This window comes from Nothoprocta perdicaria, unplaced genomic scaffold (genome assembly GCF_003342845.1).
Source record: "Nothoprocta perdicaria isolate Ctin4 unplaced genomic scaffold, notPer1 scaffold_477, whole genome shotgun sequence".
In the NCBI taxonomy this organism is placed as follows: Eukaryota; Metazoa; Chordata; class Aves; order Tinamiformes; family Tinamidae; genus Nothoprocta; species Nothoprocta perdicaria.
In genome coordinates this window covers 124,301-138,510 of record NW_020455729.1, presented here as the reverse complement: position 1 = coordinate 138,510, position 14,210 = coordinate 124,301, and the positions used below count along the sequence as shown (strand labels likewise).

The following is a 14,210-nucleotide window of genomic DNA, read 5'->3' as shown; positions in this document are numbered from 1 at the left end:
CCGCAGCCCTTGGGACCACCAGGGCCACCGCTGCCTCGGGGACACCCTGCTGTCCCCCAGCACCCCGGGCCCTTCTCCTCAGGGCTGCTCCCCAGCGTGTCCTGGACCCGGGGTTACTCCTCCCCAGCACCTGCTCTAGTTGAACTTCATGAGGTTCCTCTCTGCCCGTCTCTCCCTGGGGACACTGTTGGACACAGACCTCCGACCAGACCGCACCGCTGGTCGCGACCCTCCGGGCTCTGCCAGCCAGGCAGTTTTCAGTCCACCTCACGGTCCACGTGTCTAGCCTGTATGTCCTGATCTTGCCTTTGGAGATGTTACGGAAGACGGTGTCGAAAGCCTTGCTGACCTCAAGCTAGACAACATCCCCTGCTCTCCTCTCATCTACCCAGCAAGTCATTCCATCAAAGGCGGCTTTCAGATGGGTTCTGTTTGATTTCCCTTGGTGAATCCATGCTGATTGTTCCTGATCACCTTTCTTGTCCTCCACGTCCAGGAAAAGTTGTTCCATCACGTCCCCAGAGAGGATGCTGAGGCACAGTGCCCTGTAGTTGCCTCCTTCTTGCCCTTTTTGAAAACTGGCATGACACCGGCTTTCTTTCTGTTCTCAAACACCTCTCCTGATCTCCATGACCTTTCAAAGATAATAAAATCATAGAATCATTATGATTGGAAAAGATTCCAACCACAGATCATTCAAGATCACTGAGCCCAACTATCACCCCTTCAACACCACAGCTGCTAAATGATGGTCCTGCGTGCCTCATCTCCACCCTTCTTCAACACTGCCAGCCACAGGGACTCCACCTCTTCCCTGGGCAGCCGGTTCCAATGCTCGACTACTCTTTCCACATAGACATTCTTCCTAATGTCTACCCTGAAGCTCTCCTGGCAGAGTGGCTTAGCAATGATATACCCAGCAGCATTCACAGCACTCCTGGGTGCATCTCATCAGGGCCCATGGATGTGTGGCTGTCAGGTTTGCCTAAGTGATCGCTAACCTCGTCTTCCTCAACCAAGGACAAGTCTTCCTTTCTGCAGACTTCTCTTGCCTCCAGTGTCTGGGATTCCAGAGACTGGCCTTCCTAAAGATTGAAGCAAAGGCGGCATTCGGTAACTCTGCCTGCTCTGTATCTTTTGTCTCCAGGGTACCCACCCCATTCTGAAGAGGATCCACGTTTTCCCTAGTCTTCCTTTTACTACTGATGTGTTTGAAGAAGCCCCTCTTAGAATCACAGAATCCTTAAGGTTGGAAGGAACCTCAGAGGTCATCGAGTCCAACCCCCTGCTCACGCAGGGTCACCTAGAGCACGTGGCACAGGGCTGCGTCCAAGCGGGTTTTAAACATCTCCAAAGAAGGAGACTCCACAACCTTCCTGGGCAGCCTGTTCCAGGGCTCTGGCACCCTCACTGTCAAGAAAAGTTTTGTTAAGTTCCTGTGGAGCTTTTGGTGCCTCAGCTTGTGGCCGTTTCCTCTAGTCCTATCGCTGGCCACCACTGAAAAGAGGCCGGCCCCTCCTCCCCACTGCCTCCCTTGAGGTATCTATAGACACTGATCAGGTCCCCCCTCAGCCTCCTCTTCTCCAGGCTGAACAGGCCCAGCTCCCTCAGCCTTTGCTCACAGGGCAGATGTTCCAGGCCCCTGATCATCCTCGTAGCCCTGTGCTGGACTCTCTCCAGCAGCTCCACGTCCCTCTGGTCCTGGGGACCCCTGGACAGTCTCCAGATGTGGCCTTAGCAGGGCTGTGCAGAGGGGCAGCATCCCCTCCCTCAACCTGCTGGAGATGCTCTTCTTGAGGCACCGCTGCATCCCACTGGCCTTCTTGGCCACCAGGGCACCCTGCTGCCTCCTGGTCAACTTGTCGTCCACTACAACACCCAGGTGCTTCTCTGCAGGGCTGCTCTCCACAAGGTCTGGCCCCAGCCTGTACTGATGCATGGCCTTATTCCTCCCCAGGGGCAGGACCTTGCACTTGCCCTTATTGAACTTCATGAGGTTTCTCACCACCCAGTTGTCCAATCTGTCCACTTCTTGTTGTCCTTGACATCCCTTGTCAGATTTAATTCCAGATGTGCCTTAGCCTTCCTCATCACATCCCCGCATACTGTGACAGCATTCCCATACTGCTCCCAAGGGAGCCTGCCCTTTTTTCCCACGTTCAGCATGCTGTCATCTTCTGTTTGATTTTTGCCACGAGCCCCTTGCTCATCCACCCAGGTCTCATGTACCCCCTGCCTGATTTCTTACTCATAGGAGTGCACCAGTCCTGAACCTGGAGGAAGTGTGTCCTCGTGGCCAAGGAGGCCAACGGGCTCCTGGCTGCATGAGGAGGACGTTGCCAGCAGGGCACGGAGGGGATCCTGCCCCTGTGCTCAGCTCTGGGGAGGCCAAACCTGGAGCATTGGGGGCAGTTCTGGGCTGCCCAGGACAAGAGGGACGTGGAGCTTCCAGAGAGGGGCCAGCGGAGGGCAACAAAGATGATTAAGGGACTGGAGCATCTCTCGTATGAGGAAGGAGTGAATGAGTCAGGCCTGTTTAGCCTGGATAAGAGAAAATTGAGAGGGGATCTTATCAACATTCTCCTAATGGGAGAATGGAGGGAGGAAGGGACCAAACTCTTCTTGGTGGTGGACAGTGACAGGACAAGGGGCAATGGGTTCATGTTGAAACCCAGGCAGTTTCCTCTCCACATGAGGAGGAACTTGTTTGGTGTGAGTGTGCAGAGCCCTAGAACGGGCTGCCCAGGGAGGCTGGGGAGGCTCCTGCTCTGGAGATCTCCCAACCCGCCTGGATGCGACCCTGTGCCACGTGCTCCGGGTGTCCCTGCTGGAGCAGGGAGATGATCTCTAGAGGTCCCTTCCAACCTCAACCATTCTGTGATTCTGTGAAGTGATGCTGGAATATGAACTGTCTCTCTGGACCCCTCCTTCCTCCTAAGCCTCTAACCCATGAGATTCCTCCATTCCTCTCTGAAGAGGCCAACCCCTCTGAAGTCCAGGGTTGCAATCCTATCTATTGTCCTTCTTCCTCCTGGCTGGATCCTGAACTCCACCATCTGATGATCAGTGCAACCACAGCTACTCTTAACCTTCACATTTCCAACAAGTCTTTCTTTATTTGTTAGTACCAGGTCCAGCAGCACACCTCTCCTGCTTGGCTCTTCCACCACCTGTGTCGAAAAGTTATCATCAATACCCTGCAGGAATCTCCAAGACAGTTTGTGTCCAACTGGGTTGACTTTCCAGCAGATATCAGGGTGGTTGAAGTTCCCCATGAGAACCAGGGCCCGTGATCATGAGGCTACTTCCAGCTGTCTGTAGAAGACTTCATGGACTTCCCTTTCCTGATCAGGTGGCCTTTAGCAAATATCTACAGCAGAGTCTCCCATATCGGCCTGTGCATTAATCCTTCCCCACACGCTCTCCTTTCTCTCTTCATCCACCCTAGGCAGGATCCACACATTCCAGTTGCTCTCACCTAAAGGGCAACTCCACCACCTCGCCTTCCCAGCCTGTCCTTCCTGAAGAGCACATAGCTGTCCATGACAACATTCCAGTCACGTAAGCTATCCCGCTCTGTCTCTGTAATTGCAATGGGATCATGCCCTGAACTGCTAGGGCCTGAACAACAGGCCCGAGCCAGGATTGACTTGCAGCTGAATACAGCCCTGCCTTTGTAGAAGTGCCCAGAACCGGCCCATGGACCTGCTCATGCCGACCTGCACGTGGCCCTGCCGGGCCGCTCCTGCCAGCCTGCACGGAGACTTATTAAACTGTAGTTTTTGTAGGCCCTCATGCATCTGTTTTTGACCTTGAAGGGAACCCTCCCATCTGAGCTCTGGGCTCTGGCTAGTCCTGGTCCTGGGTGCCAGGGAAGGTATTCCCCACCAGGTGTTACCGCTCACAGGGAACATGCAGGTTGTCTGGATGTGCTGGCTTGGCTCTGTAAAAGCTGGAGCCTCTTGCTGCGGCTCTGGAGACCTCGCTTGCGGGACACACCGCCTAAGACCTGCCCGTTGCCGGGAAGGGTCTGCAGATCCGCGCTGTCACAGGGGCTCCCCACGCCCCAGCGACTGCGGATCTGGCTGATGGTAACGGGTTTAGGCAATTGGTGATGTGCCTTTTTTTTCATCACTATTCTCTTTCTCGCATAGTAACTGTTAGGTGCATTGCCTTGCCTATTTGGTTGGCTGCTAAAACCAAGCGCATAGTTTTGGTTTTTTGTTAAATGCATCATTCTGTATTGCCGTAATATTAATGGTGAAGCAAGACCTTTCCGTTGGTGTCTGGTTCTTTTGCTCCCCTCATGCCATCACTCAGCAGCACGGGCCCTGTGACAGCAAACACATGTGCGGTTCCTCCCGTTTGTTCCCCGTGCTGCATGCAGGGCTGTACGGGTATTTCGGGAGGTAACTGGGTGTGCAGGAGTGGGGCAAGAGGACCCTGCATGGTCCTGTCCCGTGTGCTCTTCCCCACTGGCGGCATCCCCGTTTGAGCCACATTACCCCGATGCGACTCTCCCCTTTCCCCATCTTGCCTAGAAGGGTTTAACCAGGCCTGCCAACCTTTGGCAAAGACGTGTGTGCCCTGCTTCCTGAGGAGGCTGCAGAGCCTCCTTCATGCTTCCCCCCATGCTGGTCTGGCTAACTCGGGGAGATGTTCAATGTTCTCCAATGAACTTAGGGAAAAGCCTTTACACCAGCCGATCCACTCAACTGAGAGGCAGTCAGCTGATGCAATCATTTGACATAGCTCTTTTTGTAAAAAATAGAAGGCCACCTTCCAGTGCTGTTTGTGTTGAAATAAAGTCAGCAACCGCTGCAGTCGGTCATGGGGGCACCTCAAGCTCCTGCCCATCCCTGCTGAGGCATGAGGCGTAGTTAACACCTAACCCAGGTGCTGTTAGGGCATTACATGCAGATACCACGGGACTCGGCAGCTCTGCGACCCCAGGCTGGGCTGAACCAGAAGGGCACTATTGCTTGTTAACAGCGAGTAGGTAATGCTGCCCATGGGGCTGGCGCAACGTGGCCAGGGTGCAGTGTTCTGCCTGTGCCTCTAACTGTTTGGTGTGCATGACTGTCGTCGTCTGGGCGTGCGGGACCTCTTCCATTTGTCATCACCACGTCTGTCACAGCTATAAGCAACCTTAGCCGTGGGCCACGCACCCTCAGCCCCATCCGCGCCGCTCCAGAGGGGCTCCCCATCGCAGCCCCCACGGACCCCGCCAGGAGCCCCGCGCTCCGGAACCAGCGGCTCTGTGACATGGGCTCTGCGCCACGGCGCCGGCCCAACACACACTGCCGGAACCGGCTCCGCTGCCGCTCGGCGCGACCAGCAGCTGCCTCGTGCCGCTGGCCAAGATGAAGCTGTTGCTCCTGCTCCTGCTGCTGGCCGCGTGCTGGCCCGTGCAGGACGCGTATGACAACTGCCTGTAAGTAGCCCAAGGCTTTGGGAGGGCCTTACAGGGAGCCTCGTGGCCCAGGGCTACACGGGAAGCATCTGGCCCAGGACAGGGGCTAAGCCCTCCCCGGCACCACGTCTGAGTCAGGACAGGGGCTCAGCCCCACCCCCGGCACCACATTTGGGCCAGGACAGGGGCTCAGCCCTCCCCGGCACGACGTCTGGCCCAGGACAGGGGCTCAGCCCTCCCCGGCACCACGTTTGGGCCAGGACAGGGGCTCAGCCCTCCCCGGCACGCGGCACATCCTCCTGCAGGGCTGCGGCTGCCCTGCCCGCGCTGGCCGCATGCTGCCTCCTGGGGCGGGAGCAGGGGGGACCATGGAGGACCCCCTGCCCGAGGGGAGCAGGGAGCCGAGCAGAGCACTGACCACCTTCTGACTGCAGATGGGGCTGCGGGGTCCGGACTGTGTCTTCCTACAACAACACGATGCGCGTTGTGGGCGGCTGGAATGCTCAGCCAGGCTCCTGGCCCTGGATCGTCAGCATCCAGGTGCCCTGGGCGGAAGGTACTGGACACATCTGTGGAGGGTCACTCATCACCGCCGAATGGGTCCTCACAGCAGCTCACTGCTTCATAAACGCCAGGTAAGGTGGCTGCAGGACCGTGACACCCACACAACACAGTCGATACCTTGACTGTGCTCTCTAACCCCTCTCTCCATCTCTCTTCCAGCTATGTTGAGCTGTGGCGCTTGGTGATTGGTACCTCCAATTTATATGAGCTGGGCCCTGAGGCCCAAGTGCGCTATATCAAGACGCTAATTATTCATGAACATTATAATAACGTCACACACGTACATGACCTTGCGCTGCTGCAGTTGGACCAACCTGTGCAGTGCAACTACTATGTACAGCTGGCATGCGTCGCTGATAGCTCAGTCCAAGTGTCAAAACTGTCACCTTGCTACGTTGGTGGTTGGGGTGCCATGTATGAAGGAGGTGAGTTCCCAACAAGTGCTGGTGTTCGCCAAGGGCAGCACGGCGCGCTGTCGAGGGGGGACTGGGCTACCGGGAGAGCAGAGCCAAAAGCCTGGCTCAAGTCAAAGGGACCTTCACCTGCAGAGAGATGGCCTTGGCCTGTTACCCAAAGCAAGATGGAAGGGAAGCACCTGTAAACATGCCCCTCGAGACCCAAAGCCAGATCTTTGGGAAGGAGTTCAGCCAAACAGGGACGGAGAAATGGCAATGAGCTGCCAGGTGCCAATTCCTTTTTATGTCCACAGCTAAGATACTACCTTACATCCTTCAGGAAGCTCTTGTCAACCTCATTGACATCCGCATCTGCAACCGCAGCGACTGGAATGCATGGATCATTGAGAAAACCCATCTGTGTGCTGGCTTTCCGCAAGGTGGCACTGGCACTTGCCAGGTAGGAAAGGACAATAAGCCAGACCACGGCAGTGGGGACAGCCCTGCCACAACCCACCAAGCAACACCTCAAACCTCTCTCTTGCACTGCAGGGTGACAGCGGTGGCCCCCTTATATGCAAAGATCAAATTGGCGACTTCTACTGGCTTGTGGGTGTCACCAGCTGGGGAAAAGGCTGCGCAAGACCGCAACTACCCGGAGTCTACAGCTCCGTCCAGCACTATTACAACTGGATCGTGAGCCACATAAGCGCAGCGCAGGAATCATCATGGAGATGGGGTCATTCATCCTCTGGCTTCAACCAATTCTATAAGCCAGTGCCAACACAGTCGTACCGGCCCAATCCCTGCCCCTACCCACGCCACAAGCTCGTGGAATTTTTTACTGGGGTGGAGCAGCTGCTGAACACCCTAAAGAGAAATAGGCCCTGAGCAGGACAAACAGGATCGGGGGCAGTGTGCGGCAACCATTTCCCCCTCGGGCAGTGCCCATTGAGCCAGAGGCATCCGCGGGGCCAACGGCTTGCTCTGCCCTGCCCACCTCCCCCGACTGACCACAAACCCTGAACCTTTACTCAATTCCACAAATAAAATTGCCTATTTCCAGAGCTGACCTTGCCTCAGTCCAGTTCCGTCTTGGGGGCACGACGGGGACTTCCATAGACAGGACCTGAAAAGCGAGGCTGTGCGCGGCCAGTTGGCCACAAAGGCAAAGGGGTCACCCCAGGGGTTGGAACTGCCCGCACAGACAGGACAGGAGGCTGCTCGAGCCACACTGGTAGCCATGGGATGGAGAAGGCTGGCACAGCAAGGCCTGGAAAGATGATGCAGCATGAAGAAGATTTGGGGAAGTAGAGATCAAGTGGATGGCTAGGATGTGGCTTAAGGGTTTGCTAAATGAGCCGCCTGACATGAGAAATAGAGAGCGGGAAGCTGACAAGAGGTACAGGCAGAGCTATGATCAACAGACAGATTTTACAAGTGGTTAAAGGGAAGTAATATGGGAAACAGCCAAGCTTCACATACAATTGAAGGGATTGCTGAGGTCTTTTGGGACAGTGGAATCTGGCAAGGCTGGCACTACGTAGAAAACAGCATCAGTAATAACATAGAACCACAGAATCACAGAATAACAGAATCACAGAATCACAGAATGATTAAGGTTGGAAGGGACCTCTTAGACATCATCTAGTCCAACCAAGTTGGAGTTCAACCAAGTTCAACTTCTTCTTCAAGAAGCTGAAGATAAAATAGGCAACCACATCTGAAATGCCAAATACAGATATTGATGCAGCAAAACTGGGTGGCAATGGGAAAAAGTTACTGTTTGTGGGTTGTTTATTTGGAAGGAGACTAGGGCAGAGGAAGGACTCCCTCTTGGTCAAGGGAGATGGGGGGAAAGTATAAGCATGGGAAAATGGAGAGTAGGGGATAAATAAAGACACCTGTCAAACATAAACAGATTGCTCATCTAACTGAGCCTTGTAGCTAATCACCGGTCTGTTAGCTTCTTTATAAAAGCTATTTGAAATCATTTTCTGTGTAACTCCACACTGTTCCGTGTGTGTTGTGTCTCCTGGTGACTGCCAGCACCAGGAGAACGGAATGCGGGTCTTAGGGGCCCCCTGGCCTGGAAGCAAGGATTGGAAACACCACGGGTCTAGGGTCAGGTACGGGGGGCACCCCGTGTGCATGTGCAATTCACAAGCAAATGTCCAGTTGGAATAGCACACAAACAAGGTGAGAGGCACATCTGGAAAAGCCTGAGGTCTGAATTGATGACCAAGTAGTCTGGTATCTGGGCATGGATATTAGAAAGTCTGAATGCCCTTAATTCGCCTTAAGGGTAATATTAAAGGGATCCATGGAGGTGAGCTGCTCGCAAGTTTAAGAAGGAAATATGTTTATGCTTCACTAATGAATATCAATCATAGAATCACAGAACGGTTGAGGTTTGAAGGACCTCTAGAGATCCAGTCCCCTTGCTCAAACAGGGACACCCAGAGCACGTGGCACAGGGTGGTATCCAGGTGGGTTTTGAATAGCTCCAGGGAAAGAAACTCCACCACCTCTTTTGGCAGCCTGTTCCAGGGCTCTGTCACCCTCACAGCAAAGAAATTCTTCTCCATATGCAATGAAACTTCATGTATTTCAACTTGTACCCATTACCCCTAGTTCTGTCACTGGCCACCACTGAGAAGAGTTTGGCCCCATCCTCTTTGCATTCTCCCCTTGGGTATCTGTACATGTTGATAAGAATCATGATCATCTGTAGAAGACTCAGTTTTGTTCATGTGAGTGCTGTTTAAGAGCGGTATCTTTACTGGTATCTGTGATTATCTGTTCTAATCAGTTTTGCAAGTCACATGAGTCGAGTATGTGTGCGCCTGCTTGAGGATATATCTGGCTCTTTGGAATACATACCAAGCCTTTGGATCCATACACTGGATCAGCAGCAACCACCTCTATCAGTCTAGGGTGGGACAAGTCTATCCCATTCAGCTCTAGCACATCTTAAAAGAGAGATCCCGAGTCCAGCAGCGTACTGCGTTTGGCTGCTCCACAACAAAATGGGAAGGGAAACACAGAGAAACAGGGCAGCAGAGACCAAATAAGTGGAGGGAGAGGTAGTGTTATATAAGCTACAAAGTAATAAGGTGCTCTGGCAGTTTGACTAATGCTTTGCAGGAACTGGACTGCCCTATAACAAAAGTGCAGATCCAAGCTTGAAGCTTTATAAAAAGTTCTTTAGTGGTTTTTTTTTTATTTTCTTCAGTAGGTACTATTAAAGCATTTGGGCAGGACTCTTCCCTGCAGATCCGGAAGTGGCTAAGCTCTTCCAGCAAGCTCAGCCTCTAAGGAACATGCTGCAACCAGCAATCATGTGCCTATTCTTGCCCTCTCCTTGACGGAGTGCAGGGCCCGCTCAAGGAAGGCTGTGCTCAGACAGTCACTGCAAGAAGGGGAAAGGCCCAGTTGTTCACCACCAGAGTGCCAAGTGGATGAGAAGGTCGCTTTCTTCCTTGAAAGACAGCTTTAACTAACCCCAGAAATACAGGGAATGGGAAACAATAAAATGGGGATCCAAAGCATTAAGCAGATGGGAGTTTCTCTTCAGGGCAGTTCTCCTCTGTTTCTGAGAAGTTCTCACTCTTCTGCTCTGAAAGGGAGCTCAGGTCAAAGCTCTGAAAAGGAGCAAGACAAGAAACTCTGAGAAACCTGAGAGCAACAGCCACATTCTGTTTTGCTGTGGTAATTTCAATTTCAAACTCTGCCTAGGACAGCATGAGCTCTCCTAAGTGTCACCACCACATCCACTCCAAACTGGGCATGGGCAGCCCACAAACCCCATAGTATCACCAGCATAGAGCAACTCTCTCCAAGCAAGCAAAGCTTCACCCTTTGGTGCATGCTGTCAGCTTTCCCTGAGGGGAAAAAGGGCAGAGCTGCTAAGCACTTAGGGGAGGGAGGAGTGCAGTAAGTATACAGTTTTCTTACCTCCAGCTCTCGCATGACTTCATCCATGAAATCACCTGAGTTCTGTTTGTAAGCAATTGCCAGTTCAATAGCATCATTGAAGACCTGATGAAAAGGAGAGTGCTTGTTACTACAAGTAAAGGATGCTGGGTTTCTTCAAGATAGGGAAACTGTCTATTTCCACACTCTAAGGAAAAAAATCCACAGCAACCTATAGCTACCAGAACCAACATAAGTAACCATCCAGAAGTGGTAGCCCCTCTTCTGCAATCTGTGTCGTCAGCAATCTCTGTGTCATTGGACTGTGTTGGTTTTACCTTCACTACATTGGTGCCATCTGCAGCAGACACAAAGTAAAAGGGCAAATTGAACTTCCGGGCAAAGTTGAAGCTTTTCTGGGTCACCTTCATATCCGCTGGAGATAAAAAAATAAAAAGTATTCATTGAGACATCATTGTAGCAGTAATGCCAATGTAGGCAGAATGCCAGCATAAGCATGGGTTGATGGAAGAGAGCCTGATCTAGGTGTTAGGGCCTCCTCACTCCAATGTTAGACCAGGATAGTCCTCCCCATGAGTCAGAGGATTTTAGAAGTGACTGGAGCAGCAAACAGTTGACAAGAAAATACACAAAGGAAAGATTTTTTGTTGTTTGTAACTAAAATACAGATGAATTCTGATGCACTGTAAATGCAGAATGCTTTGCAGCAGAAAAGTCACAGTTCACTTGCTGTACTGCAGCTGTGAATGTTTTCCAGATATACCCGTGCAAATTTTGCTGTGTCCACGTGATCTGGTTACTATTGTCAACACTAATCATGCCTCTCCCTCCACTTTGCACTCTTCAACCATATGGGTCCACTGTATTTATGCCACACTGCCCATATTCCTGTGAAGCAAAGATAGGCTCACAGCACAGAATCGACTCCACTGCTATATATATATTTGTAAATATATATAATATATATATATATGTATTCAACAGAGAGTTAGGTCTGTCTACTCTAACCCAGTAGGCAAGGAGGTTTTTTCTTTCCAATTATGGAACAAATCTACAAGATACCTACAGGCCACATTGACACAGCAGTATTAGCTGAAAGTTTTGGTAGAAAAACAGTCCGTATACTAACACAGAAGGAGAATGAGTCCAGGCTATCCATCTTTTCTAATGGAAACAACAGCAGAAGCAGTTCAGACTCCAAATGCTTGCCAGGGAACACTGCCCGGGGAGATGTTCCCTACCTCCTTGCAGAAAGCAGGAAGCTGGATAAGCGATTCAGCAGGTTGGACATGTGCTAAGAGGTGCAGACTGCTTATTTCCTTTTGCTAATGGAACACAGTAAACAAAGCACGGGTGAGAGTTTCTTGAAGCACTCCCTATTCTCACATGGGAAAACTAAGAGCAGGATTCACCTACACCGATGCAGTGCCTACAGTATGGATTCCCATATCAGGTCAATTTGCCTTCGAGTCCCTGCACAGTCAGTGGATCTGGGGCTGTATTGACTCATCCAAGGAGAAAGTCTTCTGCTAGATAAGATCAATCATGCCCTAAAACCCACCACTGTATATTCATGATCTTATCTGGACCAAACAGACAAATGACATTCTTTCATTAGCCAAGTCAGAAAAGAACCACATCATAACCCTGTGAGGAAAATCTATACTCACCATCAATTTTGTTGGCCACTACAATACAAGGTATCTCTGGGCGGAACTCCCGCAGCTCCTTGTACCAGCTACTCAAGTTCTTGTAGGTGACTTTCCGCTGAACGTCAAACACCTTCCAAAAAAGCAGCAACTATCATGGGGCCTACTGCAGCACAGCTCCCGATCACCCCATTTCACCAAACAAATCACTCATTTCTTTGTACTCTGCTGTCAACAATCTCGGGATTTACTTTGCACCATGTCAAGCACTCTCACGCATGACAATCAGCAAGCACTGAGAGAAATTGGTTATGCTAAGTAGAGTCAGATGTGAGGCTCTTCTAATTTAACCTTTGCATTAAAATATCCATGAAGTTTACTGATGTTCACAAATAAGGAAAAGTTAGAAAAGCAGTACAGTCCAAGAGACCTAAGTGGGTTAGAAGGGAAAAGAAAAAAACAAGACTTGTTTGAGATGTAAATATGAGAAGCAACAAAGTAAGTAAAAACAGAAAGACCAGAAGATCAGACCAGCATGTCTTATGTGTTGCCTCTGCAGAACGTATTAGAATAGCTTTGTACTGCATAACCCAAAAGTCACACTGCAGAATTAGAAAGGGATGTCCTCTGTCATCTCTGACAGGAGGTGATGCTGTAGGTTCAGTTTTAGATACCTCCTTACTGGAAACATAGTGATCGCCATAAGGAAATATAGAAGAAAGCAAACTCAGAGAATGTAGTAAGGATGACATCAGGAAGACAAAGTCAAGTAAACATTCATGGCTACGCTGGCTCTATCTAGGGAGGGAAAAAGGAACAATATAGGAAACCTTTTTAAGAAACTAGAAGGGACAAAAAATATAAGGCAGTACAAATGTCTTAATCAAATCCTACCAAATCATAGCTGAGAGGCTACCCTTACCATGATACAAGCATGAGCCTTATGGTAATAGGATGCATGCATGCTCTGGAACCTCTCTTGTCCGGCTGTGTCCCAGAAGTCTGTAAGATAAAAAACAAGTTAAAAAAAAAAAAAAAAAAAAAAAAAAGACCTTTCAAGGTCTACACCTCTCAACCAACACTCAAGATGCAAACCCAGCCCATCTACTCTGGCTCGCTATTGGGTTTCACCATACAAATTTGAGATAGTCCATGAGAACGAGAACATGGAAAACTAGAACCTGTTCTAGGCTTGGCTAGGAGTTATGCTGCGTGTCTGACTGCAGCGTTGCTGCAAACGCTCTAGCAGAAGAGCGGTCCCCCTCCTCAGCGCCCAGCCACGGAGCACCAGGGCTGCCCTTGCCCAGGCCTGGCACCAGGGGTAGGAGATTCCCACGTGCTGCCCACAGCGCCAGTGCTGCTGTGTCCCTGCAGCCCAGGAGCCGCTGCGGGGCCTCCCGCCGCGACCCACGCAGCCGCATGCACCTCCATGCACCCCGACCTAGCCCCATGCACCCCAGAGCACCCCAAGTACCCCAAGTAGCCCATGCACCCACATGCACAGCCCCTGCCCACACGCTCCAGTTCTTACCCACGCGCACCGGCCTCCCGCGCACGTGCGTGCGGTGCTGGTAGAGTGTCAGCGCAAATGTGGAGAGCTGCTGGGGGCGGCTGGGGTGCGTCAAGGAGCGACGGGGAGCACGGCCTGCTGCCCGGGACCCCGCTCAGCCCCGGGACCGCCTGGGACCTCCCCTGGACCCTGCCCTGCCACGGGCCCTGCTCTGCCCCGGGACCCCCTCAGAACCCTGCTCTGCCCCAGCCCCCCGGGCCCTGCTCTGCCCCGGGACCCCCTCAGAACCCCGCTTTGCGCCGGGCCCGCCGCTCGCCAAGGATACAAGCCGTCGAGCAGGAACCTCTCCAGCAGCCTGCGGGCAGAACGCAGCGTTAGGCCGCGCCGCGCCCCGGGCCCGCCCGGCGGCCGACACTCACTTGGACTTGCCCACGGCGCTGTCGCCCAGGCAGATGATCTTCACCGCCTCCTCGGCGCCCGCCGCCTCGTCCCGGGCTCGCTCCTGCTCGCGGGCCTGCTCCAGCTCCCTGGCCCGCTCCTGCTCCCGGGCCTGCTCCCGTTCCCGCTCCGCCACCGCCGCCGACCCCGCCATGGCGCCGCCGCCGCGTCGCGCTGCTACGCGACAGGCGAGGCCCCGCCCCGGCCCCCGCTCCCGCCCTCCGCCACGGCCCCGCCTCCTGCCCCGGCCCCGCCTCTTGCCCCGCCTCCTGCCCCGGCCCCGGCCCCGCCCTCCGCCACGGCCC

At 52.7% G+C, this 14,210-nt stretch overlaps 2 protein-coding genes across 2 annotated transcripts; one reads left to right on the top strand and one right to left on the bottom strand.

The window, feature by feature from the left end:
- The first annotated feature begins 5,363 nt into the window (after positions 1 to 5,363).
- On the top strand, positions 5,364 to 7,334 carry LOC112953970 (acrosin-like). The gene is made up of 6 exons (XM_026047097.1): positions 5,364 to 5,434; positions 5,848 to 6,048; positions 6,137 to 6,391; positions 6,436 to 6,451; positions 6,692 to 6,832; positions 6,925 to 7,334. The coding sequence occupies exons 1-6, from the start codon at positions 5,364 to 5,366 to the stop codon at positions 7,261 to 7,263; spliced, it is 1,023 nt and encodes a 340-aa protein (XP_025902882.1). The 3' UTR covers positions 7,264 to 7,334.
- A 2,241-nt stretch (positions 7,335 to 9,575) lies between these two features.
- LOC112953966 (rab-like protein 2A) lies at positions 9,576 to 14,059 on the bottom strand. Its single transcript, XM_026047094.1, has 8 exons — positions 13,887 to 14,059; positions 13,793 to 13,822; positions 13,489 to 13,568; positions 12,880 to 12,959; positions 11,979 to 12,090; positions 10,626 to 10,723; positions 10,330 to 10,413; positions 9,576 to 10,016 (listed from the first exon to the last, which is right to left on the bottom strand). The coding sequence occupies exons 1-8, from the start codon at positions 14,057 to 14,059 to the stop codon at positions 9,924 to 9,926; spliced, it is 750 nt and encodes a 249-aa protein (XP_025902879.1). The 3' UTR covers positions 9,576 to 9,923.
- Between the last annotated feature and the right edge of the window lie 151 nt (positions 14,060 to 14,210).

Coding starts and splice junctions, on each gene's coding strand:
- LOC112953970 (XM_026047097.1), top strand. CDS start 5,364: ATGAAGCTGTTGCTCCTGCTCCTGCTGCTGGCCGCGTGCTGGCCCGTG. Junction 5,435..5,847: donor GACGCGTATGACAACTGCCT/GTAAGTAGCCCA, acceptor TTCTGACTGCAG/ATGGGGCTGCGGGGTCCGGA. Junction 6,049..6,136: donor CACTGCTTCATAAACGCCAG/GTAAGGTGGCTG, acceptor TCTCTCTTCCAG/CTATGTTGAGCTGTGGCGCT.
- LOC112953966 (XM_026047094.1), bottom strand. CDS start 14,059: ATGGCGGGGTCGGCGGCGGTGGCGGAGCGGGAACGGGAGCAGGCCCGG. Junction 13,569..13,792: donor AGGTTCCTGCTCGACGGCTT/GTATCCTTGGCG, acceptor GACGCACCCCAG/CCGCCCCCAGCAGCTCTCCA. Junction 12,960..13,488: donor CGGGAGGCCGGTGCGCGTGG/GTAAGAACTGGA, acceptor TTTATCTTACAG/ACTTCTGGGACACAGCCGGA.